The following is a 27,978-nucleotide window of genomic DNA, read 5'->3' as shown; positions in this document are numbered from 1 at the left end:
GGTCACTTCTAGGTTTGCAACACTCACTACTACATTAATATTTTTTTAATTACAACCACTGTTACTGACAACCACTTAGTTTAGCAAAAACTCCACTGTTAAAATAGGCATCTCTAGAGCAGGGCAACAGGACACAGTCAAAGGTCCCTTGTCTGTTATAGGCTCCACAAACACTTTGTTGCCATCAGTACCCCAGCGACAGATTCCCATTTGATCACTGCTTGCATCAACAGTCAGCAACATCCTACAAGCCAATTTTCTGTTCTTTGCAGAAGAGATGTCCTCACAGCTTTCCTTGCCAGCAGCAATTTCCTAGGCTTCCCCAACTCACACGCTATTAAGTTGTCAGAGTGAAAACAACTTCTTGTTACTAACAAAAAAATAATAAAATATCTACATATGGATTGCTTTCATTTTGCTGAATCCTCAAGTGGTTCTAAGACATCTTAACAGTGTTCTGCTATTTCCTTTTGCTATGGTCAGAAGAAATTCTCCTCTAACACAATTTTACCATCAATCTCTCACATAAAAAATTCTTATGTGTTTACAAACTTTTAACCACCTGCCAAGAGTTACAACCATTGAGACCAAATGTCTGGCAGGTGTCACTATTATAAGCCTAGAAATAATTAAGAATGAAGGAAGAAACTGCCGCTGTGATTCCAAAAAGAGAGGATTAAATCTGCACATTTGTCTGTTGTTCGTTCCTGCAATCCCAGAGGCAGTTTCCTACCAAATTCTGTCTAAGCTTCCCTCCTCTTCACTGTCCACCCTAAACAGGAGATGGCTAAGGTTTGGCTGAGAAATAAGATCTGCTAGGAAAATTCCCACCAAAGGACTGAACACTGAGCGGGGCAGCATGACAAAGAGCAGAGGTTTCTATCCAGACAGATTCTGCAGGTCTCTGGATGCCCATGGCTCATGTGGTAAGAGGGAAATGAGGTCTAATCCTGTTCCAGCTCCAGCTCAACTCTGGATTCCTATTACTCACTTAGGCACTTTTAAAATTGACACAAAGGAAAAGAAAAAAAAACATAAATTCATAAGTACTGCACATATTTCACACTTCCCAGGCTTCCGTCAGCCTTGGGAAGATCATAAAGACCAAGAGGGAGACAGCCAAGGTGATTTGTCAAGAAAATAGTGCTCCCCATGGACACAACTGACTCTTATTCACCACCTTTTGATAGAACTGCTATTGAACTACATCTGGTTTAAATTTGTGACTCCTGCATTATCTTTAAGGTAAAAGCCTGTCTCATGCTGGCTCTGCGGCACGACGATGCCACTTTATTGTATCAGATCTGATGTGTGGCTCCCAAAGAGACATGGTACTCTCCCAGTTTAAGCCAGCAGCAGCACACTGGGTGTTTGCACTGGTGTGGCAAGTGATGTCCATACCCCTAATGAACAGCAAATTAAGGAGGGCTGGCTGTTAACAAGATTGGGAAGGACATCACTAGCGGTACGGCTGGAGCCAACAGAAAGGCCAAAGGGTTTTTTGCTGTTGCGTTTTTGTTGCAACGGGTGTCCCTAAAGAACAAGCAGGGCTCTGATCCCACAGCAACCAGAAACAAATCACAAGCTTGAGTTGGGCACAAGTCTCAGGACGATATCTAAACTGATGCAGAAGCCAAAAGAGAAAGGAAAGAACTCAATAGGTGATACCGAAAGAGGGCAAGTTCCGAACTCTGTTTTCATTAGAATTTTTCATTTGGAAAAGCAATTTCAAGTTTTACTGGGGGGAAACTTCAACCCACCACATTCTTCAAATTTAAAACAACTGAAATAACAAGAATAACAGCACTAATAAAAAGCTACTCTGAATGCAAAATTGATCCCAAACCCTGGGTGAAAGAAGCGACAAGAGGAACTGGTACCAGCCTCCTTCAGTAAAACTGTGCAAAGCCACACAGCCTGTCCCAAACCCTCATATGATAAAAACCTAACCAAGACAAACAACTGCACCAATGAAGCCAACTGCCAACACTAAGGGCAAGCAAGACATAATAACATGGAAGAAAAAAATGCTACTACCTTGTCCCTCTCTGTTAAGAGTGATGGTTCCACACCTTGGAACTACCTTATTTCACAGAGGGAGTTGCAAGGAAAAAACCAGTTGTAACTTGACTGAATTTCTGAGCTGATTTGCATGTAACTGGTCAGAGTAGACAAAGGTTTTCATGTTTATACTACACTGTGGACAAAATCTATTTGGACTTCAAGTATGCAATTGATGCAGCACCATCTAAGAGGCAAAAGGAAAGCTGAATGCCTCTTGACTTGGACTACAGTAGTATTAAAGGAATTTTTAGAAGTCTGGCATGAAAGTGTGAAGGTAATAAAGTGCCTGTCCAGGAAAAAGAGAAGAAGAAACAAGAGAAAGCAAAATGGAAATGGCACAAGTCAACAAGGAAGGGGAGGAAGGGCATGGAGAGCAACAAACGAGCCCTAAGGGGAGTGTCAGAGGCAGCAAACAACAAACAGCACAAAGAACTAAACAGAACAGATAAACCTGAGCACTGTCATTGTGTTCAAGGAACTGTTTAGAAACTCTGCCATAGCTGAGACAGGCCTTGATTTTTCAAGTCATTTCCTAGAACATTGCTGAATATCTGCTGAAGTCCACAGCTCTGTACCAGTCTTCCCAGTTAAAAAAAACCACAACAAAACACCAAAAAGCCAAAACAAACAAACAAACATAACCAAAAGACAGTCAAAGTATTATGTAAAAAAAGTACACTTAAAAGTTGCTATTTCCCTGATTTACTAATCTAAGCATCAGAATTGAAACAAGGGAAGGCAGGTGGGCTGCTAACTAACCATTGCTGTAAAAAACCCACCCAGGCCTTTTGGCTAGCAGAAAGCTTGGGAAATTTCCTAAGACTTAACCAAATCTAAGCATCAGCAATACACTGGATTGCTCTTTATTAGGATAGAAAGAATAGAGATTCCTTATTTAGAGACCACAAGAACAATGGCTTCAGGTCAGAGCACTTCAGTATGAGAAAACCACCAGTGAGCAAGGTAAAATAGGATTGCCAGGGTGTGAAGGAGCGGGGATGGAAGATAAAAGAAATGGTCTCTATGAGAAGAATTGAAGTGTGGGAAAATGGTATGTGACAAATCCAGTACCGACAAGAATCAACTTCAGGAGACTGTGAATGGCTCAGAGCAGTTGGAGGAGGTATAGCTCAAAACATGTCTGGAATTCCTTCAAGGAGATATAGGCTTAGTCTAGTAAATAAGAGCAGACACCAGTTCAGCAAGAGGCCTTCTGCTGGCTGTGATATTTTTGAACCACTCTGGCAACTGATGAAAGGATTTGTAAAAACTGGTTGCTTGAGGCACTGAAGCTAGAGGAAATGGTCATGACTGATCAAATTTTACTCCTGTTGAATCAGTTTCATGTTCAATGTTCTTGGGTAATGGTACAAATCATTGCAAGGTACCCTTAACAACTGAAATCCATGTACCCAAAAGATTAATAGCGACAAAGAACTTGGGGTTGGAAATTCAGACTGACCTGGGCTTTTGGTTAGAGAGTTGGAGCATTTATTTTCAAATAAGAAGCAAAAATAACAGTTGAAGCGAATGCTGCTGTTCCAGAGCTACTTTAGCTGCTCATCACTCGCTGGGATGAAAGTGTGGACTGCTGTGTCAGCAGAACATAGACTGAATCTGTAAGATACTGGAGCAAATCTAAATAATATGGCAGGATACAGAAACCACCTATTACCAAAACTGCATTGGTTTGATTCCCAATATGGCAGGAGTACAAAGTGTAAAAAGATATTTCTCACACAGAACTGGAACTTCAGGTGGTTTAGAGACATAAGGCACAATATGTTCTCTGGTGGACAGTCATACTTTCTAAAGAAGTTCTTATTGCGGCGAACTCCTCTAGTACTCAAAGCTCTATAAATCATCAAACACTATGAACAGGTTATAACAGTAAAAGACCTCTTTGGAATCATAGTTTTACAATTAAGGCCAGAAGGGACCAGTTTATCACATACAAGGAGATCCTGAATAGTAAGTGGCCTCCCACAATCCTAATGCAAACTCTCTATTTTACTTCATCGATGCATCAGCAAGAGTGAACCATCCTGCCCTTGCAAATGCATAAAAGAGAATCCCCTAACTGAAGGTGTCTGCCTTTTCCATGTAACTCTACAGATTTTACCATTTGTATCCTTCTTCATGTCCATGGATACTTCACTGACTCCTAACCAGATCCAACCAGATGCTTGAAAACCCTACTTTACTGAACTCAAATCAACACAAATTCAGCTCTGTTTCATTCTTGCTCTGCTACAAATCCTAGTATATTAATAAGTGACTATTGTTGACATCTAAGGGCAGATTCCCAACTGATGTTACCTCTGATAACCTCTGCAAATAAGTGGATCTGTTCCCTCATATCAATGGTATTTATTTCCTCAGGGCACCTGGAGAAAAAGGACTGTGAATTGGCAGAGCTCTAAAGGCAGGAGAAGTTGCAGAATTAAACTCTCACTGCCCAAGGAGCAGCTGTATGTAAATGTCCAGCTAAACTGAGAAGCAGCTACCTCTGCAGCAAACCACAAGCATGTCCCAAATCCCAGTAACAACTTCTAAATGAACTCTGGAATGCTATATGGTATGCCATGAAGACACACTGGCACAAAGAAACATGCACTGGAGATTTCAGAGAGCATTTAATAAATGGCTTGAACTGTCTCATCAATAAAGCATCCAAGATGTTCACCCTTCTCAAGTGGTTCTGCAATACACCTGGTCTTCACCAGGAACACATTCAATTGGTTCTTTGCCATCGTCAACTCAACATAGCTCCACCTCAACTCCACTCTACACACAGAAAGAGGAGATGGCTCCTGCTGCTACTTTCCACTCCAAAATGATATCAAACCCTTTGAACTGAAGAACAGCTTGAATGTATCAAGGGAAAGCCTATGCCCTTGTGGTCCTGAAAAAATGTTCTCACTTGCCATAATTTGTTGGACTCGATGATTTTAAAGGTCTCTTCCAAATGATTCTATAATGCATAAATGAAATGGGTTGCACTCTGGAATAGGAAAAACTGATCAGTGAGTTGCTATTCTGAGTTCCTGGCTCTGGTTAGTTCCTGAAGGGTATTTTCAGTATTGTCACTACAGTCCAGTTAAAGAGAGACAGTGGCAACTTTATCAGCAGAACTGAAACCCTCCCCCCAAACCCCCCCCAACCAATCAATCAAAACCCAAACAACCCCCATAACAAACAAAAAATCCCAAACAAACAAAAACTCCCAAACAAACAAGCAAAAATATCCCAAGTCAAATGTGCTTTTAGGAATGGAATATATGGTTAATATTCTTAATCACGTACATTGGGTGAGAAACATTAATTAATAATTTACTTTCATTATCTCTTCATCCTCCTTGAGCAATTTGACAGATAAACTTTGTAAGTCAAGTGTATGTTTAAAACCCAAATGATGTAAAATATACCTCAGAAGGCCCAAGTCAACTTCTTAAGTATAGAGGTGGGTTATTTAAGCTACATATTCCATCTTGTCATAACATGGAAGACTTTAATTAGTAAGGGAGAAGAAATGGGGAGAGTAGGATAGGAAGCTGAATTGAGGCCAGTGACAGCATCAAGTTATTGTCTAAAAACATTTGTCCTAGAGAAGAAGTTGCTACCATTGCTAGTGGGGGTGTAGTACCATCAGTGGTAACCAAGCTGGAAGAACTGAAGTACTCAAGACCTACAAATCTGTTCTGAACCATCACAGTGACGCTGGATGAGATTTACACAAGTATTTCAGTACAAAGGAGGTGAAAAGGAACCAGGAGATTTAAATAAGACCCTAAAGAAGTTCCTAGCCTCTTTTGCAAATCTGTTGGAGTTAGGAACCGAGTCTAAAATTAGCTAAGAGTCTCTATACTCATCTTTGCATATTAAAAATCTCTGGAAATCTGTCTGATAAGTAACTACAGCAGCACTATAGAAAAACATGGCCGAGAAACTTAAGGGCAAAGATGCAGCACAGACTGCTCAGACTGGTCAAGAGATAATGTTTCTCACAAACCCACAGCATACAAAGGCACATAACACCCTGTGTCAGATGCTTTCTGAGAATCTGGCAACATATTAGATTAGACATTAGGAAGAAGTTCTTCACCATAAGGGTGGTGAGACACCGGAACAGGTTGCCCAGGGAGGTGGTGGAAGCCCTGTCCCTGGATGTTTTTAAGACCAGGCTGAATGTGGCTCTGGGCAACCTGATCTAGTGGAAAGTGTCCCTGCCCATAGCAGAGGGGTTGGAACTAGATGATCCTTAAGGTCCCTTACAACCCTGAAAATTCTGTGATATCAGAGAAATATGAAGTTATTTTACATCTCCACCATATATCCTCTCCTGTTGTGAATTGCAAGCACATTCCCAGCTAACTATCCAGCTGCAGGCTATTTTCAGCTTTCTGAAGAAAAAGGTGAGACAGCTCAGAGAAAGCTCGGGGACAGTATGGTTATATACTTGGCAACAACTGCTGATAAGGCTTCCAAAGAAAGACACTACAAAGGAGAACTTTCAGTGGCACAGAATTGCTCATTGCACTCCCTGCTTCAGGAACCAGAGTGCAGCAGTGCAGTCAGAACCCCTGACCTACAAGCAGGGTGAAAACACAGGATGAGTAATTCAGCAGAGTCCTGGAACATGGCTCATCCTCAATGCTACAAGTCAAGAAGCGTTAAACCAGAACCCTGGGTAATCTGTAATCATGCTGTCACACATAACAAAACGTCCTTTTTGTTTCTAGAACTCATTGAGAAGCAATACATACGTGAGCAGAGGGAAAAAACCCCAACATAAAAGGAAGAGGAGCAGCTTTGCATAGAAAACTCAACTTGGTTTCAGTCCCTGCTGTTCTAAGTTACCATTAGGAGCAGGTCATTATTTAAGTTTACGAAGGAGCTGTGTTCCAAATGTCACTAATAACACTGGTATTAAAGAGTATTGGGGGGTGGAAGATCTTCTGTTTTCAATCACAGAAAAGACAGAAATCCTTTTAATTATGACCATGCCAATCCACATCTTTCTAAAGCAGCTAATTACATGTCAGGAGGACACCCAGTCATTCAAAAGAACTGCCATCACTTTTCCTGCCATACTCTTATGCATTTATCCTACCCATCCCAATTACGCTGGCTGCAGTTTGAAAGGATTTAGCAGAAGTGTGCTAGATGTTTTGATCAGCAGAATACAGCCGCTTCCATTTAAGAGCGGCAGGAAGAGAAGGAATAAATGGCAGAGAGAGCCTTCTGCCAAGCCATCTGAGAGAGATGCACTGTTACATACAGAAACATCAAAGGCCCATTACACAGTTCACTCCAGTTCAATGGGTTTAGCTCATTTGTGCTTAAGCTGTTGGCCAGAGCACTCCAAAGCTTACTGGAAAGAGCAAGGAAGAGCCCAACATTGCAGCAATCAAACCAATTAGTTAGCTTTCTTCAGCAGCCTCATTAAAAAGGGCAGTTAAAATATGTTGGGTGAATTTCCCCCCCTGCACTCCAAATGGCAAAGCCTTTTCTGTCTCTGTGACATAAGCTGTCAGTCACCTAGATACTACACTGATAAGCATGTTGCAGGCTTCGCAAACCATATCTTGGAGGTTGGAAGAGCAAAATGTGTTTGTTTACTTCTTCCAGCAAGCTCAAGATAAAGCATGACATGGATTTTGGTACAGAGGGTACTACAGGAAACCAAAACCAGAGAGGTTTGTACCGATTAGTGTAATTCCACCAATATGATCTTAGCTACAGCATCACCTATGTTAAAACAGGCATGAATGAACAGTTGTGGGCTATTTTCAACTGATAAAACCTAAGGCTGGGGTTAGTGCTGAACAACCCTTTAAATGTTTGAGTTGTTCTCCCCCTCGTCTCTATTTCTGTGGTGCCACTGAGATTATTTTCATTTACTTCATTTTATTGATATGTGTTGGACAAAACCCAACGTCAAAATGCTGTCACATTATTGACAGTCCTCAAAACAACCAAGTTCACTTTTCTAGTTGCTTCCCATAAAGAAGAAAAGTAACTTTTATGTATTTTAAATCCAAATGTATAGATGCCACTTCTAGAATCAATCCTTTTTCATTTATGTGCAACATCTTTAGTCAGACAGTTTGAACTCCCTAAATTTGACAACATTAACAGAGGCTAAAACGAAGGTTTCAGGGCCATGCTTTTCAGCCTGCCAAATTCCTATTGGCCCTGTTGATTCGATATCCTGAGCAAATATCCCAGCTGCAAAAAAAGCCCAAGGGGAGAACATTTTATTCTGAAATGTCTCTGTAAGTCTTTTTGGGAACTGCAAGGTGCTTTTTGGTCAGGCCATCAACTTCTCCTTCCAAGAAATCACAGTGAAAATGTCTGACTGAACAGAACTCCATTAAATTAGCCAGGATCACCATACAACCCTGACTATGGCTACTAACACACACACACACACAAACACAAACCCCTCAGCTGTCTAATAATCATCAACATGTTAGGTCACTGACACATAACACAGTTTTCAAAACCAATCCTGCCAACAAAGCTTCCTGTCGAATGATAAAAGCTATACCAAACTCCAGATTATTGCCTACAAGCTTAAGACTTTGATCAAAATAATATCAAATGAAATAACTTCAAAGAGTGCAAGAGCTACTTGGGTGGGAATCCTTGTCTAAAATAAAAGCAAAGTTTATTTTGACAAACACCCCTTAGAATTTGCTGGTAACTCTCCAATGGACTTGAAAGAAGCTGATGAATGCTGGGGAAAGAGGGTTGCAAAATGATGTAGCTGGGGTGGGAGGTGAGATGTAAACCATCTGCTAAGAAAATGATTATCTAAAATGAGCAGGATTCCAGGGATAAAGGGTGGAAAAAACCCTTCTACTAAACATCTACAGCTTTCAGTACTGTGGGGAAAAAAAATCTCAGACTGAATCTTAGTAAGTAATCTGCAGAGAAAGGTCTGAAACCAGCTTTCCTTTGGAGTAAAGATTACACACAGGGAACAACACCCTGCAGTAAGTGCCTTAGAAGCAGTGATTTTGAGTTTTGAAAACTCTTATACCAATTTCGCTGAGTTAATCCACATCAAACTGTTATGAAACCCCATTACAACTGCTACATGGCCAACCACATTGGGGGAAGGCCAGAAGGGTGCTTTCATTTTATTTCTTTGCAAGCATCACCTCACTCCAAAAGAATACTTTGATACCACATACGGGAACTCAAAATCTTGGGTGAATTAATCTCCACATTCTTATGCACTTTGAAGGCAGAAATTCAAACTTGGGAGTTTAATTGACCCCATGCCAGTCTACCCAGGCACACACTATTGTCATTTCTCTTCAAAATAACATCCACATCAGACCTAGAGTCTGTGAAGGTTTTTTTCCTCCCAGTGGTCAGCAGCAGACACTTAAAGGAAAGAAAAGGAAGGTTCAAGCAAGTATAATGTGACTTTTTCCCAGTCATACCCTTCAGTTTCTGATAATCATTCATTAATGATTTACTGAACCAAAAATATCTAGCTTATTGTATGGGTCACCAGGAGTTTACTAGAATTTTTCCTCTAACATGTTCAGCTCTGTTAAATTTTTCACCTGCACTCACAGCAGCACGAAAACAAGTCAGCACAAACAAAGGCAAAAACTGATCTAAAGCACAAATGTTATGAAAACAGGGAAAACTTACCAGTCTGATATTAGGCAATGAAACAAACAGAATAATTCATATATCCCTGAAGAACTGTGTAAACAGAGGAAATAATTAATGAAATTTATTACTTATGGCTTGATTGGAGCCAGACCCTGCAAATAAAGCTCCCCTCTATTAGTAAAACAGGAAAGGTAACTTTTTATGAACAGCTAAACAGGAAAAAAGAAAAAAACAACCACAAAACAACATCCCAACAACAAATCAAGAGGATTTCTTTAAACAAGTCAACATGTATAGATCAGAACTAGGAAATGCCTCAACCTGAGCAGGTCTGTACAGAATCACTGAATGATGTATGTCAGAAGGGGCCTCTGGAGGTCTTTAATCAACCTTGCCCAGTAGTGCTTTGAAACCCCAAGCCTCCACTGCCTTTCCACTGTTCTACCACTCTGAGTACAGAAAATCACAGATGAATATGAAGTATTTTCATAATGTGAGTTGAACACACTACTTCTCACCTTTTTGCTGTGCACCTCTGGGAAAAGCCTGGTTCTGTCTTCTCTAAACTCAGATGAAGATAGATGAATAGAATAGATATTGTGGCCTTCCAGTATTTGAGGGGGGCCTACAAGAAGGCTGGGGAGGGACTTCTCAGGATCTCAGGTAGTGATAGGACTAGGGGGAATGGAATGAAGATGGAGGTGGGGAGATTCAGGCTGGATGTGAGGAGGAAGTTCTTCACCATAAGAGTGGTGAAGCCCTGGAATGGGTTGTCCAGGGAGGTGGTTGAGGCCCCGTCCCTGGAGGTGTTTAAGACCAGACTGGATGAGGCTCTGGCCAGCCTGATCTAGTGTGGGGTGTCCCTGCCCATGGCAGGGGGGTTGGAACTAGATGATCATTGTGGTCCCTTCCAACCCTGACTGATACTATGATTCTATGAAGAACAAAATATGACACCTCCAGAGACAGTCTAAACAAACCCAGCTCTTGCAAACTCTCACCACATGACCTGTGCTCCAGCCCTCTTATCTCAGCAACCCTATGATAGACTCAATCCAGCTCAACCCTGCACACATTACTCCAGATGTGGTCCCACAAATGATGAACAGAGGGGCCTAAATGCTTTCCTTGGCCTGCTGAAGGCTCTTCTTAATCACATTCCTTAATTGCTGCAAGGGTGCACTGCTGACTCAGGACCAACTTGTTCACATCCAGCATCTAAGGAAGGGGATTAACATAAGCAATGTAACAAGAAGTATGCTCACAGAGCATTTAGAATATGTCTCTCTATTGCTGGAGCATCAACAGATAATGCCTACTTATTGCTAGGTTGACTTATTTTCATCACCTCAAAATGCAAATGTCTGGGATCTTGTAGTGCGTGGAAAAGGTGGGGGGAATTGAAAGCAAACAAACAAAACCCCAACAAAACAACCCAAAAGAAATAGAAGTGGAGGTAGAAATTGTTGTTTTAAGAAGATGGTAAGAGACAGCAACTCAAGTATAAGGATGTTATGAGTGACAAAATCACAGCCACTACTTACTCTACAAAGCTAAAAGGTGTGCCTGTCACACAAGAGGAGCATCTTAATTTCTTCTCTCTTCAAAGAACAAAAAGGTAGATCTAGTCTGCCACCAGATCCACTTCAAGGGAACCCACATGAGAACAAACTGCAGTAATACTGTGTGGTGCAGCAGACACGCTGGAGGGAAGGGAGGCCATCCAGAGGGACCTTGACAGGCTGGAGAGGTGGGCACAAGCCAACCTCATGACGTTCAATAAGAGCAAGTGCAGGGTCCTGCATCTGGGTCGAGGCAATCCCAGGCACAAATACAGGCTGGGCAGTGACTGGCTGGAAAGCAGCCCTGAGGAGAGAGACTTGGGGGTGCTGGTGGACAAAAAGCTCAACATGAGCTCTCAATGTGCACTTGCAGCCCGCAAAGCCAATCAGATCCTGGTCTGCATCAGGAGAAGTGTGGCTAGCAGGTCGAGGGAGGTGATCCTCCCCCTCTACTCAGCCCTGGTGAGACCCCACCTGGAGTACTGTGTCCAGTTCTGGAGCCCCTATTACAAGAGGGATGTGGAGGTGCTGAAACGTGTCCAGAGAAGGGCCACAAGGATGATCAGAGGGCTGGAGCACCTCTCCTATGAGGACAGACTGAAGGAGTTGGGGCTGTTCAGTCTGGAGAAGAGAAGGCTCCGAGGTGACCTAATTGTGGCCTTCCAGTATCTGAAGGGGGCCTACAGGAAGGCTGGGGAAGGACTTCTCAAGATCTCAGGTAGTGATAGGACTAGGGGGAATGGAATGAAGCTGGAGGTGGGGAGATTCAGGCTAGATGTGAGGAGGAGGTTCTTCACCATGAGAGTGGTGAAACCCTGGAATGGGTTGTCCAGGGAGGTGGTCGAGGCCCCGTCCCTGGGGGTGTTTAAGAGCAGGCTGGATGGGGCTCTGGCCAGCCTGATCTAGTGTGGGGTGTCCCTGCCCGTGGCAGGGGGGTTGGAACTGGATGATCCTTGTGGTCCCTTCCAACCCTGAATGAAACTATGAAACTATGAATTCCGGACTGGCTACAACAAACTGCAACTGAACTGCAACGTTACCAAAATGAGGCAAATTGTTCAAGAAAATTCATGGACAGAAAGACAAAGACAACTCCCATATTATGAAAGAACCCCTGGAACAAAGGCCAAATTCCAGGACACACTCTCCACCAATTCTTTCACTTACTCTAGATCACATATGCTTTTCCTGATATCATCATATCGGCATCTGTTCCATTTTCGCTAATTCATATAAAACTAAAAAGTTTTCAGCCAGCTGCAAATCGTTCTTGGTGAACTTTCAGAATAAAGGGAATAGAATCCTGGTAACAGCTTGTACCTCTCAATAGTCAAAGAAAATCCAAACTAGACAGGGGCAACCCCAAAACTGACATCCTGTAATTAAGTGTCTGATTGCCCAACCCAGGTCAGGGATTTATTTCCTCTGGTGAGAAGATGGTATTTTACCAGGAAGCTGTCTACAAGGAGTATCTGCCAACTTCTAGCTGTTCACAAGCAGTTTAACTGTTAAACCTTCCAAACAGGATACTAATGCACGATGAGACCAGCAGCTACCTCACAGTGACAAACAGAATTAGGACCAGATTATTCCATGTTAGATGGTATAGACATTTAATTGTTGTGGTTTTCTATTAATCCTGCGTCACATGAACCTATAATCAGTATATAAATGTTCTGGTACTATTGTTATTTTTCCCTATTGCTTTAAAAAGATGATGCTTGAAACGGACTTTTTTTTTTTTTTGAGGATGGTACTGTAAGCAATATTTCTTATAAAATTGCAGCTGTCCAACAGTTTGAGTCTGTCCTTTTTAAAATGAAACAGCCAGAACAAATGGTGGTGGCAAGCTCAATGTAAAGAGGTCATCGATTATTAAAATCTCCTTACTATAAATCGTGGATGTTGCTTGTCAGCTTGGTGTGTGACTGTGGAATGAGTAAGTAGGTAAAATTCCACTAAGGCTATAGTTTGTTCGATCGTTCTGCTGTGCAAAAATAGAAATAAAAGCTCTCCCCATCCTTTCACTCCTTAGTATCAAAACATTCATATGCACATTAAGAAAAAAACTGCAGTGCTGCAATGGTTGCTGATCCAGTTCCTTTCTTTCCTGAGTCTGCCCTGATGCTACTTAGGAATTTGCCTACTCAAGAAATGCAATAAAACAGAAAAAAAGACGGCTTCATTCTGCTTCGGTGATCTATATCTAAGGAAAGCACATAAATTTTCCAATGAAATCCATAAATGAAAACTGAGGCCAAGCCCTACCTATATATCTTCAAAGTTAGAGAGACAAAGAGGTGCCAGCTCCGTGCTCTCTGAAAGCACAAAATCTCCTCCACACTTACCTAAGCAATTTTCACAAGATTAACAGATGTAAAGATGATCTAGTTAGCCCACGCCTTGAAGGGGTTTAGGCTGGCTAGAAACCTGCTGAGAAGCCACATTTTAGGAGTTCACAATGCTACCCGATAGTTAAGCATGAGGAAGGGATGAGGACAAGTGAAAGCAACTTCCCTCCACCTTCGAAGTGGAGGGGAGAAAGGGAAACTCATCCTTCAGACTAAGTTGTTTTCCTCTTTTTAAGCTGTTCCCACAACGATCTTATGGGAAGATACAAAATGGAATGTTGAGAAAACACTATGCAAATTTGTATAGGTCTAGATACCAACATTTACATAGGTTTTTAATTTTAGTTTTTTTTTTAATGTAACACAGTCCTGCCTGTCTCTAACACTTCCAGTGCTGTTTCCATTGAAATGCTTCCTCTTACTGGCAGCAACATATCATTTTATCAGGATGCCAGGAGATCATTTCCGCACAATACCAGCAGATGTAATTTTCTGAGATGCACACACAGTTCATCATTTAGATACTATATGACAAGGTGATCGCAGGGTGACTCTGTAATGCAAGTTTGCCGTTTGGCATTTTGAATTCTCAAATGATAAAAAAAAGAGTTATCAAATATAAATATCTTTAAGAAAAAAAGTAACAAAAGTGCTACATATGATCAAGGAAAACAATTCCATTAGTTTCTGCTACTTAAAGTAGGTTTGCTTTACAAATATTACCACATCCATTATTAGTATGGCTTCCAATTATTAATTAAATTGCTCGTAGCAGTATAGCTTTCTTACATCTTAACAAGGACAGAGTAAAGAGAACACAAAATATTCACACCTCATTTCTCAGGTAAGAGATCCTCCTGCCTTTAAACAAACAAACAAAAAGTTTGTGTTTAGGAGAATATTTCTGCTACGATGGTTATCTAGCAAAGGTCAGATGCAAAAGTTCTCCGATAACCTTTCAGGCTAGTCAGGACAATGGCATTAGTTGCACAGATGTGGAAAAATCCACTCTTACCCATTTTATGACCTTAATAACCTTCCTGGAAAGCATTGCTTTTGAAAGTGGCAAAGTGGAGAGGGGAGTAAGGTGGGGAGAGAAAAGGTGAGAGGAAGAATAAAAGGTGGAATTGTTAATGACAGATCAACAGAGTCTAAACCTCTTCTGAGCAGGCACTGCTAGCCATGCCAAAAAATGAATAGTGGTTTTGAGAAGTGGACTGGTGTCCATTAGACATTCAGCTCATTTTTCATAGGATCCCAAGCTAGGCTTCAATTATGGTCCCAGAGGCAGAAGGCAGTACTTATCCACTAAGCCACGCAGCTTGTGAGAGCAGAGGATGTCTGTGTTGAATATGTGAACATCAACTGAAAATATGTGAATGTGTTTCCAATGGACATTCTCAGCACAGCACCCAAAAGTAGATCAAGTCACTGTATGACCAGTGAGGCACGGCTTATTGCAGCTGGAAATCATTTATTCCCACACCGAGGTGGGGTTTCTAGTGTTCTTTTTACTCTCTGTTGAAACTTCCAATCCGGTGTCCATCGACCCTGTGCCACTACCTCAGCTTGCATCCTTTCAGTCTCAGAGAAGGAAAAGCGTACAGACTACTTTTTTTTTTTTTTTTTACTTTTTCTTTTTAACATAATCTCTAAGGGTATCTAAGATTTTAAGTGTAGCATAAGACTTGTAATTGAGGGCTGTCTAAAATACCTGGAAGCACTTTGAATGCTAAGACAGAGCAGCAAGATTTTTCTAGCCACTGGGGCTGGGAGAGGGAGGTTGATTGGTTGATTGATTATTTATTGGGAATTAATACGCAAAGGCTGAGGGCACCATGCCATCTTCACAGAAAAAGACCCTAACAGCTAACTGACGTACAAGAAACTGCAAAGTTATACTGTAAGAACACATATTAAGGACTGAGGAAAGTCTGCTAAGGTGCTACGTCTAAAACTAAGTTATTTCTTGCTTTGACCCTCCCCTTTCTTTGTATCAGTCGTCGTCTAGAGCCTCTGTCTTGATCTCGTTGGCTCCTTGCTGGGCCAGTGCCAAGATGGTGTGGTTTACCGCTGCCATTTCCACGGCTAATGAAATGGGGTCTTGATGGTCACTATGGCTAGTGCTGTCATCCTGTGCATGTGGGAAGGAGAAGAGAGAAGCATTGTTACTCCACGAGTAGAAAGCCAGCAGATAAAATTCATGTGTAAGGTAATGGACTAGGGGCAGCAAATTGCAGGGGTAGAATGTGACAGGAGTTTACAAAATTGATGCAGGACTCATTTCCCTCACTGTGCAGACAAAGGTAAGCAAGGCAAGGAGTGGCATACCCAATTTTTGAGAGAGAAATTTGAAGGGGGAGGGATATTCTGAGGAAAACATTAAATTATAAAGATAAAAGTGATACACAAGGTATGTCAGGAAACCAAACTCAGATAGGAATCCTTATGCACTGCACACATTCATGCTACGCTTATAGTTTGAATATGTAGCTCTGATCATCCCATTAAAAGAAAACACAATAGAACTAGTAAAGGTAGAGAGAATGGCAATCTAAGGGAAGAGAGGCATGGGGTGACTTCCTTACAAGGAGAGGAGGCTAAATAGTCTCAGGTTCTTCAGCTTGGAAAGAAATGGCTGATGGCTGATGGGTAAATGCTTATTACAAATTAGTAGATAGAGAACAAATGTGCATGGCTTCCCATGATCTAATAAGCAAGGGCACTCTCTGGAATGATGAGATAATATATCCCACAGCAGCAACAGGAAGCACTGCTTTACTCATCTTAGTTCAGTTGTTGGAATCACTCATTTTTAGATCAACCAAAAGTAAAAATGGCTTTAAATGGAGTGGTTAAACAAGCTCAGGGAAAATTACTTAGGAAGAATGAAAAATGAAAGTGGATACACTGCCTGGCTCAGGAAGTTCCTGAAAATTACTGACTTCCAGAAGCTGGAAGCTACTTAAAAAAAAAAAAAAAATCTATAATTGTCTTATTCTTCAAAAATACTTTTTCCTTAAATAATACTATTGACCACACTTGGAAACAGGATGCAAACCTAGCCTAACCCTTAGGTCTGAGGCTGGCAGCATCCTGTGAAGACACTGAATTCACACAGGTATAAGGAAAAAATGTTGAAAACCTGGATTGTTAAGCAAACCAGTGCAATGATATGGGGGGCTGCCTTCTAGAGGTCTGTAATGACTGGGAACTTAATTCAGCAGAGAGGAGGCAGTCCAGAAGATTCCTGGAGCGAATGGAGGACTGATTCTTATAGTTTCATAGTTTCATAGTTTCATTCAGGGTTGGAAGGGACCACAAGGATCATCTAGTTCCAACCCCCCTGCCATGGGCAGGGACACCCCACACTAGATCAGGCTGGCCAGAGCCTCATCCAGCCTGCTCTTAAACACCCCCAGGGACGGGGCCTCGACCACCTCCCTGGACAACCCGTTCCAGGGTCTCACCACTCTCATGGTGAAGAACTTCCTCCTCACATCTAGCCTCAATCTCCCCACCTCCAGCTTCATTCCATTCCCCCTAGTCCTATCACTACCTGAGATCCTGAGAAGTCCTTCCCCAGCCTTCCTCTAGGCCCCCTTCAGATACTGGAAGGCCACAATTAGGTCACCTCGGAGCCTTCTCTTCTCCAGACTGAACAGCCCCAACTCCTTCAGTCTGTCCTCATAGGAGAGGTGCTCCAGCCCTCTGATCATCCTTGTGGCCCTTCTCTGGACACGTTCCAGCACCTCCACATCCCTCTTGTAATAGGGGCTCCAGAACTGGACACAGTACTCCAGGTGGGGTCTCACCAGGGCTGAGTAGAGGGGGAGGATCACCTCCCTCGACCTGCTAGCCACACTTCTCCTGATGCAGACCAGGATCTGATTGGCTTTGCGGGCTGCAAGTGCACATTGAGAGCTCGTTGAGCTTTTTGTCCACCAGCACCCCCAAGTCTCTCTCCTCAGGGCTGCTTTCCAGCCAGTCACTGCCCAGCCTGTATTTGTGCCTGGGATTGCCTCGACCCAGATGCAGGACCCTGCACTTGCTCTTATTGAACGTCATGAGGTTGGCTTGTGCCCACCTCTCCAGCCTGTCAAGGTCCCTCTGGATGGCCTCCCTTCCCTCCAGCGTGTCTGCTGCACCACACAGCTTGGTGTCATCAGCAAACTTGCTGAGGGTGCACTCAATGCCACTGTCCATGTCACCCACAAAGATGTTGAACAAGACAGGTCCCAGGACTGATCCCTGAGGGACTCCGCTTGTCACTGGCCTCCACTGGGACATGGACCCATTGACAGCCACTCTTTGGGTGCGGCCATCAAGCCAGTTCCTTATCCATCTAGTGGTCCACCCATCAAACCCATGTGTCACCAGTTTGGAGACCAGGATGTGGTGCGGGACAGTGTCGAAGGCTTTGCTCAGGTCCAGGTAAATGACATCAGTTGCACGCCCCTCATCTATTAATTTTGTCACCTGCTCATAGAAGGCCACCAGGTTGGTCAGGCAGGATTTGCCCTTGGCAAAGCCATGCTGACTGCTCCCAATCACCTCTTCACTATTCTTTTGAGCGAGTAGTGACTCCAGGAGGATCTGCTCCATGATCTTTCCAGGCACAGAGGTGAGACTGACTGGCCTGTAGTTCCCTGGTTCCTTCTTCCCATGGACTTGAACACTTTCAGGTTCTTCAGATGATCACGAACCTGATCTGCACTTACAATGGGCAGTTCTTCCTCCCCGTCCCTGGCTTTGACTTCCGTAACATCAGGAGTGTGGCTAGAGGCCCTTGCAGTGAAGACTGAGGTAAAGAAGTTATTAAGCACCTCAGCCTTTTCCTCATCACTTGTGACCATGTCACCATTTTCCTTTCTGAGGGGGCCCACACCTTCCCTAGTCGTCTTCTTCCCATTAATATACCTGTAGAAGTTCTTAGTGTTCCCTTTAATCTCCCTGGCTAGATTCAATTCAAACTCTGCTTTGGCTTTCCTAACCAGGACTCTTGCTGCTCGGGCAGCTTCCTTATATTCCCCCTGTTCTACCTGTCCTTCTCTCCACTTCCTGTAGAGTTTCCTTTTAAGTAATAGTGTGTCCAGTAGCTCCTTGCCCATCCAGGCAGGCCTCCTAGCATTCTTACCTGCTTTTCTCTTTGTTGGTACACAGAGCTCCTGGACACAGAGGAGGTGGTCCTTGAATACTGACCAGCTGTCCTGGGTCCCTCTTCCCTCCAGGGCTTTGTCCCACGACACTTTGGCTAGCAGATCCCTGAAGCGATCAAAATCTGCACACCTAAAGTCTAGGGTCGTGAGCTTGGAATACTTCCTCCTGATTGCCCTGAGGATATTAAATTCAACTGCTTCATGGTCACTGCAGCCAAGGCCGTCTCTGAGCCTCACATTGCTTACCAGCCCTTCCCTGTTGGTGAGAACAAGGTCCAGCATAGCACCATTTCTTGTTGGTTCCTCTACCATCTGGAGGAGGAAGTTGTCTTCTATGCAGTCCAGGAACATCCTGGATTGCTGGTGCCTTGCTGTGTTGTCCCTCCAGCAGATGTCCGGGTGGTTGAAATCACCCATGAGGACCAGGGCTTGTGACCTGGAAGCCGCTTCTATTTGCCTATGGAGGGCCTCATCTGCTTGGATCTGCTGGTCAGGTGGCCTGTAGGAGACCCCCACAGTAATATCTCCTTCCCCTGTCCTGCCTTTAATTTTAACCCACACGCTCTCAACTAGCTCATCATCCCTCCCCAGTTGGAGCTCCACTGATTCCAACTGGCTATTGACATAGAGGGCAACACCTCCTCCTCTCCTTCCCTGCCTATCCTTCCTAAAGAGTTTATATCCATCTATGCCTACATTCCAGTCATGGGATTCATCCCACCAAGTTTCAGTAACAGCCACTATGTCGTGGCATCCCAGCAGCACAGTGGCCCTTAACTCATCCTGTTTGTTGCCCAAGCTGCGCGCATTCGCATAGAAGCACTTCAGCTGGGCTGGCCCTGTCCTCCTCTTGTGCCAAATCCCCTCGGTTTCCACAGAATGTCCTGGTGGATCATTCGTGGCTTGCCTCAGGGCAGCAAGTTGAGAGCCCTTACCAGCTCTCCTTCTCTCTACTGCTGGTGAGCTGCCCCTCTGTTTGTCACCAGCCAGCAGGAGACTATTAACCCCTTCCCCCTTCAAATCTAGTTTAAAGCCCTATCAATGAGCCCTGCCAATTCCTGCCCCAGGATTCTTATCCCCCTCTGGGACAAGTGTGTCCCATGAGTTGTTTTCAGCTCAGGTGCCTTGAAAACCAATCCATGATTGTGGAACCCAAAGCCCTGTCGATGGCACCAGCCCCTGAGCCATGAATTGATCTGTCGGCCCTTCCTCAGTGTGTCCTCATCCATTGCTGACGTTAGAGGGATGGCAGAGAACACGACTTGAGCCCCTGATCCCTTTAGCATTTGCCCTAAAGTTCTGAAGTCTTTTTTAATAGATTGTGAGCCTCTCATTGTTACATTGTCACTGCCCACCTGAAAGACCAGCAGTGGGTAGTAGTCTGAAGGGCTCACGAGGTTGGGAATTCTATCTACAACGTCTTTAACTTGGGCACCAGGGAGGCAGCTGACCGCTCTATGAAATGGGTCTGGTCTGCATATTGGGCCCTCTGTTCCCCTCAGTAGGGAGTCTCCTATGACGACGACCCTGCGAGGTTTCTTTTCTGGGTAAGTTTTGATGGCTGGCCTGAGGCAACCTGTCATCGGTGCAGCTTCTGACCTTCTTGAGTCCTCGGCCTTACCAATGACCTGTTCCTCCTGCAGAGCCTCATACCTGTTCTGTAACTGCACTGGAGGCAGCGTGCTGCTCACAGGAGCAGACTTCCTTTGTTTGCATTTCTTCCGTCGGGCAGAGACCTGTTCCCATTGGCCCTGCTCATGTGGGTTACTACAGGGAGGTTGAGAATCTTGCTTCTGGGAAGGTATCAAACTCCCTGTTCCCCTAAGTGTTACCCCCTGTTCTGGTTTAGAAGAGATTACATTATGGGAATCGTCAATTTTCTGCTCGCCATCTCTTCTAGCTCTTAGCCTTTCCACCTCTTCTTTTAGTTTGACCACCATGCTCATCAGATCCCTGACCTGCTCACACCTGAAGCAGGAGGTGCTCCCTCCAGCCTCCATATCAAGTGCCAGGCTCCAGCACTCACTGCAGCCACCTACCTGAACATCTGCATGCTTGTGTGTGGTCTCTGTTTGGGTGCCCACTGTCCTTCTGCTAGCCTTTGCTCTAGTGGTGACCATCTTGCAGTAACCACCCTCTCCACCCTCTCCACCCGGCTTCTTTTTTTTTTTTTTTTTTTTTTTTTTTTTTTTTTTTTTTTTTTTTTTTTCCCTGTCAGTGAGAAGCCGAGCTGCGCTCCTCAAGCTGCCTCCTCTCTCCTCAGCCACCTTGACACAGCTGTTAAGCGAGCCTACCAGGGGACAGGCTCTGCTTGACCTGCTGTTCTCCAATAGAGAAGGGCTGGTGGGAGATGAGATCGTGGGAGGCTGCCTAGGGTGCAGTGACCACGAGATAGTGAAGTTTTCAATATGCAGGGAGATAGGGAGGACCACCAACAGAATCTTCACCTTGGACTTCCGGAGGGCAAACTTCAGCCTGTTTAAGAAACTTATTTGTAAACTCCCCCGGGTACCAGCCCTCATGAACCAAGGGGTCCAGGAGGATTGGACCTACTTTAAACAGGACCTCTTGAAGGCACAGGAACTGGCAGTTCCCACGTGCCGAAAGACAAGCCAGTGGGGAAGGCGACCAGCCTGGATGAGCAAGCAGCTCCTGGAGGATTTAAGGGGAAAAAAGAGGCGGTATCACCTTTGGAAGGAGGGGAAGGCTTCTCGAGGTATGTTCAAGGAAGTTGTTAGATTATGTAGGAATAAAATTAGAGAGGCAAAGGCCCAGTTGGAACTGAAGCTGGCCACCTCTGTCAAAGACAATAAAAAGCATCTTTACAAATATATTAACAATAAGAAGAAGGGCAAGAAGAACCTCCACCCCTTATTGGCCCTGGAGGGGAACACGGTGACTGAAGACGAGGAAAAGGCTGAGGTCCTGAACGCCTTCTTCACCTCAATTTTTAACAGCAAGGCAGGAGTTCAGGACGAGTGGCCTCCTGAGCTGGGCGATGGGGTCAGGGAGCAGTGTAGTGCCCCGGTAATCCATGAGGAATTAGTTCGGGACCTGCTGAGCCACTTAGACACTCACAAGTCCATGGGACTGGATGGGATCCATCCTAGGGTGCTGAGAGAGCTGGCAGATGTGCTGGCCAGGCCGCTCTCCATCATTTTCCTCCAGTCCTGGCTCACTGGAGAGGTCCCAGGTGACTGGAAACTGGCCACTTTGGTCCCCATCCATAAGAAGGGTCAGATGGAGGAACCTGGAAACTCCAGGCCAGTCAGCCACGGCAACCCCATGCAGAGCTACAGGCTGGGGTCAGAGTGGCTGGAGAGCTCCCAAACAGAGAGGGACCTGGGGGTGCTGATTGACAGACGCCTAAACAGGAGCCAGCAGTGTGCCCAGGGGGCCAAGAAGGCCAATGGCATCCTGGCCTGCATTAGGAATAGTGTGGCCAGCAGGAGCAGGGAAGTCATTGTGCCCCTGTACTCTGCATTGGTTAGGCCGCACCTTGAGTACTGTGTCCAGTTCTGGGCCCCTCAGTTTAAGAAGGACATCGAAACACTTGAACGTGTCCAGAGAAGGGCAACAAGGCTGGTGAGAGGCCTTGAACACAAGCCCTATGAGGAGAGGCTGAGGGAGCTGGGATTGTTTAGCCTGGAGAAGAGGAGGCTCAGGGGTGACCTCATTGCCCTCTACAACTACCTGAAGGGTGGTTGTAGCGAGGAAGGGGTTGGTCTCTTCTCCCAGGCAACCAGCCCCCGAACAAGGGGACACAGTCTCAAGCTGCACCAGGGGAGGTTTAGACTCGAGGTGAGGAGGAAGTTCTTCACCGAGCGAGTCATTCATCATTGGAATGGGCTGCCCAGGGAGGTGGTGGAGTCACCGTCCCTGGAGGTGTGCAAGAGGGGATTGGACGTGGCACTTGGTGCCATGGTCTAGTCATGGGGTCTGTGTTGATAGGTTGGACTCGATGATCCTCAAGGTCTCTTCCAACCTTAGTTATACTGTGATACTGTGACTGTCTAGTAGAAGACCTAAATGTCTGGCAATTCTAGCCTAAATTTTATAATGAATTGTGCATGTTTCTCAGTCAGGAATAGGGCCTGGTTCTCAATAAGCAGAACCAGCAATATCCAAATTGTAATTCCAGCTGTCAAATAGATTCTTCTGGAGCTCTGAGCAAAAAAAAAAGTGGTGTTTTTCCTCTCTTTAAAATGGGGTACTAATAGTTACCACACCATGATCTCCCAATTACTTTGAATTACTACTATTTAGAGAAAGGAAATTATAAGCAGTCATCATTCTTCCAACAGCCTTTAAGTGATCAACTTGTGAAATTAAAAATTTTAAATGTGTATTATGCATTTAAAAAATTGACAGGTTGCTGAGGGGGGACAGAAAAGCCAGGATTTGGTCAAATCCTGAGGTCATTTAAAGGAATACATTAATTTACAACAACTGTCAGACAAATATTGTGATGTGCACACACTGAAGGCCTCTGTCACCTCTACCACGGTAAGAAATACAGAGTCCTGACTTCTGGAGTTCTAAACACTTCGTTACTATTTAGATAAACTTTGTGTTTTGAAGTTTACTAGGGTATTTTGGCCATTTTGGGTCGCTAGCCGATCGGGACCCGCTCGTTCGGAACCGCTCCGCTTGAACTGTGAGTTTCTCTCGGGGTTTTTTTGCCTTCTTTCGGGGTTTCGCGTGTTGGGAGGACTCCTGGTAGGGGGGAGTCGGCAGGATCGTGCTCTCGTGAGCCTGCACGGGAATGGGAGCCTGACGTCAGCCGCGGCAGTTTTAAATACCGCCTGGGCTGTGCGCGCGGCGCCATTTTGGTTTGCTAGCTAGCCTATCGGCTGGCTGCAAAAAAAAAAAACCAAAAAAACAAAAAAACACCAAAAAAACCCTCAAACGCTCCACCATGGTTGTCACTCGAATGAAGGGTAGAAAAGCAGCATCTGCCCAGACAGAGCTGTTTTACCAGCATGCTGGAGTCCAGGCTGCCACCTGCAGAGAGTGCTTTAGCCTGGCACTTGGAATAGAGGGGGAGGGAGAGGACACCTGTGTCAGGTGTGACCAGGTGAATTTTCTCCTCAGCCTGGTGGCAGAGCTAAAGGATGAAGTGGCCGAGCTGAAGGAGAAGGTGTCTAGGCTAAGGACAATAGGGGAAAGTGAAAGGGAGTTAGATATGTGGGAGAAGGCTCTGCAGATCTCCCCTGCTGAGGGAAGGGTCCTTGGAAATGATGAGGGATGGATACAGGTCCCTGCCAGGGGTGGCAAGAGGAATCTACCCCGACCCTCTCCTCCTCCTCCACTGCCCTTGCATAATAAGTATGAGGCCCTGCAGGCTGAGGGCAGTAGGGATGAGAGGGCTAAGGCTGAGAAGCAGCCATCCAGAGGGGAGCCTAAGGCCAAGCAGTCCCCACCAGCTATAACGACCAGCTCCAGGAAGGAGCCTAAGGCCAAGCGGTCCCCACCAGCTATAACGACCAGCTCCACAAAGAAAAGGAGAAGGGTTATAGTTGTTGGGGACTCTCTCCTGGGGGGTACTGAGGGACCCATATGTCGTCCCGACCCATCCCACAGGGAGGTCTGCTCCCTACCCGGGACGCAGGTTGGGGACATTGCAAGGAGACTCCCTAAATTAATCCAGTCAACTGACTATTACCCTCTGCTGGTAATACAGGCTGGGAGTGATGAGATTGACAAGAAGGGCACCAGGGTGATTAAGAAGGAATTCAGGGCCCTTGGACAATTGATTGATGGGGCAGGAGCTCAAGTGGTGTTCTGCTCAGTTCCCTCAGTGGCAGGGGTGTACACTGAGAGGAATGGGAGAACCCACACCATCAACAATTGGCTCAGGGGATGGTGTCAGGGGCAGAACTTTGGGTTCTTTGATCATGGGACAAATTTCACTGCACCCAACCTGCTGGGTCCTGATGGGGTGCATTTATCTAGAAGGGGTAAGAGAGTCCTGGCAATGGAGTTGGCAGGGCTCATTAGAAGGGCTTTAAACTAGGTCTGAAGGAGGTAGGTGAGGCAATCGGTCCCTCTGCAGAGGAAAGAGTAGGGCACAAATTAGGGTCAATTGAGAAGTCAGGAACCCAGCTGCGATGCATGTACACCAGTGCACGCAGCCTGGGCAATAAGCAAGAGGAGTTGGAGGTCCTGATCCATCAGGGCGACTATGATATAGTCGCCATCTCAGAAACTTGGTGGGACAACACCCACGATTGGAGTGCTACACTGGGGGGCTACAGGCTCTTTAGGAGAGACAGGCGAGAGAGAAGAGGAGGAGGGGTGGCTCTGTATATTAGGGAGTCACTCTCTGCCACACAAATGAGATGGAAGATGAGGGAGTTGAGAGCCTGTGGGTTAAAATCAGAGGGCAGCCTAACAAATCTGACATCCTGGTTGGAATCTGTTACAGACCACCCAACCAGGATGAGGAGGCTGACGAATTATTCTACAAGCAACTGGAGGCCGTCTCAAGATCATCAGATCTTGTCCTTGTCGGCGACTTCAACCTCCCAGATATCTGCTGGGAACTTAATTCAGCAGAGAGGAGGCAGTCCAGAAGATTCCTGGAGCGAATGGAGGACTGCTTCCTGACTCAGCTGTTAAGCGAGCCTACCAGGGGACAGGCTCTGCTTGACCTGCTGTTCTCCAATAGAGAAGGGCTGGTGGGAGACGTGATCGTGGGAGGCTGCCTAGGGTGCAGTGACCACGAGATAGTGAAGTTTTCAATATGCAGGGAGATAGGGAGGACCACCAACAGAACCTTCACCTTGGACTTCCGGAGGGCAAACTTCAGCCTGTTTAAGAAACTTATTTGTAAAGTCCCCTGGGTACCAGCCCTCATGAACCAAGGGGTTCAGGAGGGTTGGACCTACTTCAAACAGAAGCTCTTGAAGGCACAGGAACTGGCGGTTCCCATGTGCCGAAAGGCAAGCCGGTGGGGAAGGCAACCGGCCTGGATGAGCAAGCAGCTCCTGGAGGATTTAAGGGGGAAGAAGAGGCTGTATCACCTTTGGAAGGAGGGGAAGGCTTCTCGAGGTATGTTCAAGGAAGCTGTTAGATTATGTAGGAATAAAATTAGGGAGGCAAAGGCCCACCTGGAACTGAAGCTGGCCACCACAGTCAAAGATAATAAAAAGCATTTTTAGAAATATATTAACAATAAGAAGAACGGCAGGAAGAACCTCCACTCCTTATTGGACCTGGAGGGGAACACGGTGACTGAAGACGAGGAAAAGGCTGAGGTCCTGAACGCCTTCTTCACCTCAATTTTTAACAGCAAGGCAGGAGTTCAGGACGAGTGGCCTCCTGAGCTGGGCGATGGGGTCAGGGAGCAGTGTAGTGCCCCGGTAATCCATGAGGAATTAGTTCGGGACCTGCTGAGCCACTTAGACACTCACAAGTCCATGGGACTGGATGGGATCCATCCTAGGGTGCTGAGAGAGCTGGCAGATGTGCTGGCCAGGCTGCTCTCCATCATTTTCCTCCAGTCCTGGCTCACTGGAGAGGTCCCAGGTGACTGGAAACTGGCCACTTTGGTCCCCATCCATAAGAAGGGTCAGATGGAGGAACCTGGAAACTCCAGGCCAGGCAGCCTGACCTCAGTGCCAGGGAAAGTGATGGAGCAGATTATCCTGGCGGCAATAACTGTGCACCTGAAGAATGGCCAAGGGCTCCGGTCCAGCCAACATGGATTTAGGAAGGGCAGGTCCTGCCTCTCAAACCTGATCTCCTTCTATGATCAGGTGACCCGTCTGGTGGACGTGGGGAGGCCTGTGGATGTGGTCTACCTGGACTTCAGCAAGGCCTTTGACACCGTCCCCCACAGCAAACTGCTGGCTAAGCTGTCAGCTCGTGGCTTGGACCACTACACTCTGTGCTGGGTTAGGAACTGGATGGAGGGCCGAGCCCAGAGAGTGGTGGTGAATGGTGCCACATCCAGCTGGAGTCCAGTCACCAGTGGCGTCCCCCAGGGATCAATACTGGGTCCCGTCCTCTTTAACATCTTCATTGATGATCTGGATGAGGGGGTCGAGTCAGTCATCAGCAAGTTTGCAGATGACACCAAGTTAGGAGCAGATGTTAGTCAGTTAGAGGGTAGAAAGGCTCTGCAGAGGGACCTCGACCGACTGGACAGATGGGCAGAGTCCAATGGGATGGCATTCAACAAGTCCAAGCGCTGAGTGCTGCACTTTGGCTATGGCAATCCAATGCAGAGCTACAGGCTGGGGTCGGAGTGGCTGGAGAGCTCCCAAACAGAGAGGGACCTGGGGGTGCTGATTGACAGCTGCCTGAATATGAGCCAGCAGTGTGCCCAGGTGGCCAAGAGGGCCAATGGCATCCTGGCCTGCATTAGGAATAGTGTGGCCAGCAGGAGCAGGGAAGTCATTGTGCCCCTGTACTCTGCTTTGGTTAGGCCACACCTTGAGTACTGTGTCCAGTTCTGGGCCCCTCAGTTTAAGAAGGACATCAAAACACTTGAACGTGTCCAGAGAAGGGCAACAAGGCTGGTGAGAAGCCTTGAACACAAGCCCTATGAGGAGAGGCTGAGGGAGCTGGGATTGTTTAGCCTGGAGAAGAGGAGGCTCAGGGGTGACCTCATTGCCCTCTACAACTACCTGAAGGGTGGTTGTAGCGAGGAAGGGGTTGGTCTCTTCTCCCAGGCAACCAGCCCCCGAACAAGGGGACACAGTCTCAAGCTGCACCAGGGGAGGTTTAGACTCGAGGTGAGGAGGAAGTTCTTCACCGAGCGAGTCATTCATCATTGGAATGGGCTGTCCAGGGAGGTGGTTGAGTCGCCATCCCTGGAGGTGTTCAAGGGGAGATTGGACGTGGCACTTGGTGCCATGGTCTAGTCATGGGGTCTGTGTTGATAGGTTGGACTCAATGATCCTCGAGGTCCTTTCCAACCTAAGTTATACTGTGATACTGTGATAAGTGTTGCTGTGGCCAACAGAATTTGTGGGTTTAACAGCAAAGGGATGTTAAATGGTCATCAGGAGAGCTCGCCATTAAATCTGCTTGCCTGCTAATGCCTAATTACACTTCACAGAAGAGCCCAGATACAGTACTGAGAAATATAACTTCTCAGGACTCTATACAAAGATCTTTCAATTTTAGTAACGAATTTATTTCTCTTTTCAAAGTACTCTGGATAACACACAGAAGAGGAACATCTTTTGGGAGTCT

General features: G+C 45.6%; 1 protein-coding gene across 19 annotated transcripts in view; it reads right to left on the bottom strand.

Moving 5' to 3' along the window:
* Positions 1-12,140: 12,140 nt before the first annotated feature.
* The window catches only part of HMBOX1 (homeobox containing 1), a 203,615-nt gene continuing 187,777 nt past the window's right edge, over positions 12,141-27,978 (bottom strand). For 4 of the 19 annotated variants that reach the window (XM_068143190.1, XM_068143193.1, XM_068143191.1 and 1 more), the window contains exon 13: positions 12,148-15,749. In XM_068143190.1, coding sequence (XP_067999291.1) covers positions 15,612-15,749 — 138 coding nt within the window. In that variant the 3' untranslated portion in view covers positions 12,148-15,611. Of the gene's footprint in view, positions 15,750-27,978 lie in introns of all 19 variants that reach the window. The other 15 variants (XM_068143199.1, XM_068143200.1, XM_068143202.1 and 12 more) reach the window with 10 other exon arrangements.

This window comes from Melanerpes formicivorus, unplaced genomic scaffold, assembly GCF_026170545.1.
Source record: "Melanerpes formicivorus ecotype bairdi unplaced genomic scaffold, bMelFor1.0.p_v2 SCAF_9, whole genome shotgun sequence".
NCBI classification, from domain to species: domain Eukaryota; kingdom Metazoa; phylum Chordata; class Aves; order Piciformes; family Picidae; genus Melanerpes; species Melanerpes formicivorus.
This window is presented reverse-complemented; position numbering and strand designations above follow the sequence as displayed.